At 47.9% G+C, this 4,529-nt stretch overlaps 1 protein-coding gene across 2 annotated transcripts in view; it reads left to right on the top strand.

Moving 5' to 3' along the window:
• GP6 (glycoprotein VI platelet) overlaps positions 1–4,529 on the top strand; it is a 27,851-nt gene that overhangs the window by 7,466 nt on the left and 15,856 nt on the right. For both annotated transcript variants that reach the window (XM_017546524.2, XM_017546523.2), the window contains exons 4-5: positions 2,130–2,414; positions 4,110–4,163. In XM_017546524.2, coding sequence (XP_017402013.1) covers positions 2,130–2,414; positions 4,110–4,163 — 339 coding nt within the window. The remainder of the gene's footprint in view (positions 1–2,129; positions 2,415–4,109; positions 4,164–4,529) is intronic.

The raw sequence follows: 4,529 nt of genomic DNA, 5'->3' as shown, positions 1-4,529 counted from the left end.
GGCTGGGTGCGATGGCTCACACCTGTAATCCCAGCACTTTGGGAGGCCAAGGTGAGTGGATCACCTGAGGTCAGGAGTTTGAGACCAGCCTGACCAATATGGTGAAACCCCATTTCTACTAAAAATACAAAAATTAGCCGGGTGTGGTAGCGCCACCTGTAGTCTCAGCTACTTGAGAGGCTGAGACAGAAGAATTGCTTGAACCTGGGAGGTGGAGGTTGCAGTGAGCCGAGATCGCGCCATTGCACTCCAGCCTTGGTGACAGGGTGAGACTCTGTCTCAAAAACTACCACCACCACCAAAACCTTTGTTTTGGATTAATTTTTAGACTGACAGAAAAGCTGCAAAAGATAATACGAATGGAAATATTTTACCTGGGATCCCTTCATGTTAACATCTTACATTTGTTACAACTAAAAAATAAAGATAACACTGGTACCAGTGGCTCACACCTGTAATCCCAGCACTTTGGGAGACTGAGGTGGGAGGATCACTTGAGCTCAGGGGTTCGAGACCAGCCTGGGCAACATAGTGAGACCCCATCTTTACAAAAAATTAAAAATTAGTGGAGCATGGTAGCAAGCATCTATAATTCCAGCTACCCAGGAGGCTGAGGCAGGAGGACAGCTTGAGCCAGGGAGGTCGAGGCTGCAGGGAGCTGTGATCAAGCCACTGCACTCCAACCTGGTTGACAAAGTGAGACTCTGTATTAAAAAAAAAAGAAAAAAAAAAGAAAAACAAACATGGATATATCCAAGGTATACAACTTGATGTTTTGATCTACGTATCCACTGTGATAGTTACCGCCATCAAGCTGATCCACATGCATCACCTCCCACAGTTAACTTTTTTTTTGGTGTGAAAACACTTATAACCCTCTTAGCAAATTTCAAGTGTACACTGTAGTACTGTTACCTGGGGTTGGACAAATTATTTAATGCCGTGTGCCTTAGTTTCATTTGTTTTTATTTTTATTTTTTGAGATGGAGTTTCACTCTTGTTGCCCAGGCTGGAGTGCAATGGCGCAATCTCAGATCACTGTAAACTCTGCCTCCGGGGTTCAAGCGATTCTCCTGCCTCAGCATCCCGACTAGCTGGGACTACAGGCATGCACCACCACGCCTGGCTAATTTTGTATTTTTAGTAGAGATGGGGTTTCTCCATGTTGGTCAGGCTGGTCTCAAACTCCTGACCTCAGGTGATCCACCCACCTCGGCCTCCCAAAGTGCTGGGATTACAGGCGTGAGCCATTTCGCCCGGCCAGTTTCATTTATAAAATAGGGACATGAATAGTGACGATTCGTAGGTATTTGTGAGGATTCACTGAATTGATACAAGTCATGAGTTTGGAAGGCACCTGGCAGCTGGCACTTTCACCCACGTTTACAGTGCAACGACTCCATGCTGCAGTAGAAGCTTCCGGCATAGCCTAAGCTTAAGCTCTTTACTTGCTATCATCACATTTCCCGTGCTTGCTAGGCCACAGGCACTCTGCTAAATGCGCGCCGTGTGCTGTCTCATTCAATCATCCCCTGCTCCTTTTTGCTTTTGAGATGGAGTTTCACTCTGTTGCCCAGGCTGGGGTGCAATGGTGTGATCTTGGCTCACTGCAACCTCTGATTCCTGGGTTCAAGCCTCCTGCCTCAGCTTCCTGAGTAGCTGTGATTACAGGCACGTTCTACCACGCCTGGCTGAGTTTTGTACTTTTAGTAGAGATGGGGTTTCACCATGTTGGTCAGGCTGGTCTCGAAATCCTGACCTTGTGATCTACCCACCTCAGTCTCCCAAGTGCTGGGATTACAGGTGTGAGCACAGCAGCCAGCCCAATCATCCCCATTTTAACAAAACAAGGCAGAGAGGCTCAGATACAGAGGGAGAGCCTGTATCAGATACAGATCCAGGGCCAGGAGCCCCTAAAGGCAGAGCCAGGGTTTGCACCAGACACTAGAACATGGGCACAGCCTCCCTCCGTAAACCACTCATGACTTGACCTCTCTCTGAGCTTGGGCAAGGGAGTGCACTCTCTGGGAGGGATACAGCCATAAAGCTCCCCAGCTTAGGCAGGAGGGGGGACCTCCCAGCCCCAGCTGAGATACTGGCCTTTAACACCAGACTTCCTTTTCTCCCAGGAGTTTTTCCCAAGCCCTCGCTCTCAGCCCAGCCTGGCCCAGCGGTGTCCCCAGGAGGGGATGTGACCCTACAGTGTCAGACCAAATATGGCTTTGACCAATTTGCTCTGTACAAGGAGGGAGACCCTGGACCCTACAAGAATCCTGAGAGATGGTACCGGGCTAGCTTCCCCATCACCACGGTGACCGCCGCCCACAGTGGGACCTACCGGTGCTACAGCTTCTCCAGAAGGGCCCCATACCTGTGGTCGGCCCCCAGTGATCCCCTGGAGCTTGTGGTCACAGGTAGGGGTGTTGTAGACCTTTCTTCCTCAACCTTTATAGGTCCTGATGGCCATTCCAAGGGCAGGGGCCCTAGGTATGAAGGAAATCAGAGGGCAGGAAGCCCCGGGCTGCAGGCAGCTGGGAGGATGTAGGTTTTCCTTTTTTTGATGGAGTCTCACTCTGTCACCCAGGCTGGAGTGCAGTGGTGCGATCTCAGCTCACTGCAACCTCCACCTCCCAGGCTCAAGTGATTCTCCTGCCTCAGCCTCCTGAGTACCTGGGATTACAGGTATGTGCCACCACACTCAGCTAATTTTTGTATTTTTAGTAGAGACGGGGTTTCACCATGTTGGCCAGGCCGGTCTCGAACTCTTGACCTCAGGTGATCTGCTCGCCTTGGTCTCCCAAAGTGCTGGGATTACAGGCGTGAGCCACCGCGACTGGCCTCAATTCGATACATTTTAAGAAGTTTTAAAATAACAAAACAAAACAAAACAAAAAAAGAGTTTTTGGAGTTGTGTAACCATGACAATCCAATTTTAGCAACTTCCATCACCCTAAAAAGATCTTGCGCCCATTTGTGGTCACTTCCTCTTCCCACTCCCAGCTCCAGGTAACCACCTGTCTACTTTCTTTGTGTATAAATTTGCCTTCTCTGGGCATTTCATATAAGTGGAGTCATACACTACATCATCTTTCGTGACTGTTTTCTTTCACTCAGCGTAACGTTTTCAAGGTTCATTCATATTGCAGAGTGAATCAGTCTTTCATTCTTGCTTTTTAAATTTGTATTTGTAATGGGCAAATCACTGTATACGTTTACAGGGTACAATGTAATGTGTTGATATATGATTATATCAAGCTAACTGACATATCCACCTCACTGCCATTACCTTACTACTTATCAATTCTTCTTTTTTGGGAGAGGGTCTCGGTCACCCAGGATGGAGTGCAGTGGTGTGATCTTGGTTCACTGCAACCTCTGCCTCCCAGGTTCCATGATCCTCCCACCACAGCCTCCCTAGTAGCTGGGATTACAGGTGTGCACCATCATGCCCAGCTATTTTTGTATTTTTTGTAGAGATGGAGTTTCACCATGTTGCCCAGGCTGGTCTTGAACTCCTGGGCTCAACTGATCCTCCTGCCTCTGAAAGTGCCGGGATTACAGGCATGAGTCACTGCACCCAACCGTCTTATAATTTCTTTGTAGTAAGAATGTGTACTCTTTTAAGAATTTTGAAATATACAATGCATTATTACTAATGATGGCTTCAACTTTTTTTTTTTTTTTTTTTTGAGACGGAGTCTCGCTCTGTAGCCTAGGCTGGAATACAATAGCATGATCTCTGCTCACTGCAGCCTCCATCTCCCGGGTTCAAGTGATTCTCCTGCCTCAGCCTCCAGAGTAGCTGAGACTACAGAGGCCTGCCACCATGCCTGGCTAATTTTTGTATTTTTAGTAGAGATGGGATTTCACCATATTAGCCAGGATGGTCTCCAACTCCTGACCTTGTGATCTGCCTGCTTCTGCCTCCCAAAATGCTGGGATTACAGGTGTGGTTCCCAGGCCTGGCCTCAAATATCCACAGCAATCCACTGATGTAAGCTACTTTAGACTCACTTTTCAGGTGAGGAAACTAGGTTACAGAGATATTTCATTATTTGTTGAGGACTCACATGACCAGAGCATTTTTTTCTCATTTTCTGATTTCCCAGGAACCTCTGTGACCCCCAGCCAGTTATCAAAAGAACCACCTTCCTCTGCCAAAGGTAAGTTCTGCAGGATCCATTCTGGTGTGCAGGGTGTGAGGCACATGGACTCCTTCTCTTTCCTTTCTGCCTAGGTTTGTCGATTTACTTCACTTGTTTCTTTAAGAAATTTGCTTTGTTTTAAAAACCCTTTACTTCAGTTGGGCACAGTGGCTCATGCCGGTAATCCCAGCACTTTGGGAGGCCAAGGTGGGCAGATCACGAGGTCAGGAGTTCAAGACCAGCCTGCCCAACATGGTGAAACCCTGTCTCTACTGAAAATATAAAAATTAGCCGGATGTGGTGGCACGCACCTGTAATCCCAGCTACTCGGTAGGTTGAGACAGGAGATTGCTTGAACTCGGGAGACAGGAGGTTGCAGTGAGC

The sequence above is a fragment of the Cebus imitator genome, unplaced genomic scaffold (assembly GCF_001604975.1).
Source record: "Cebus imitator isolate Cc_AM_T3 unplaced genomic scaffold, Cebus_imitator-1.0 Scaffold190, whole genome shotgun sequence".
Lineage (NCBI taxonomy): Eukaryota > Metazoa > Chordata > Mammalia > Primates > Cebidae > Cebus > Cebus imitator.
Note: the sequence above shows the minus strand (reverse complement) of the source record. Positions and strands in the feature narration are given on the sequence as shown.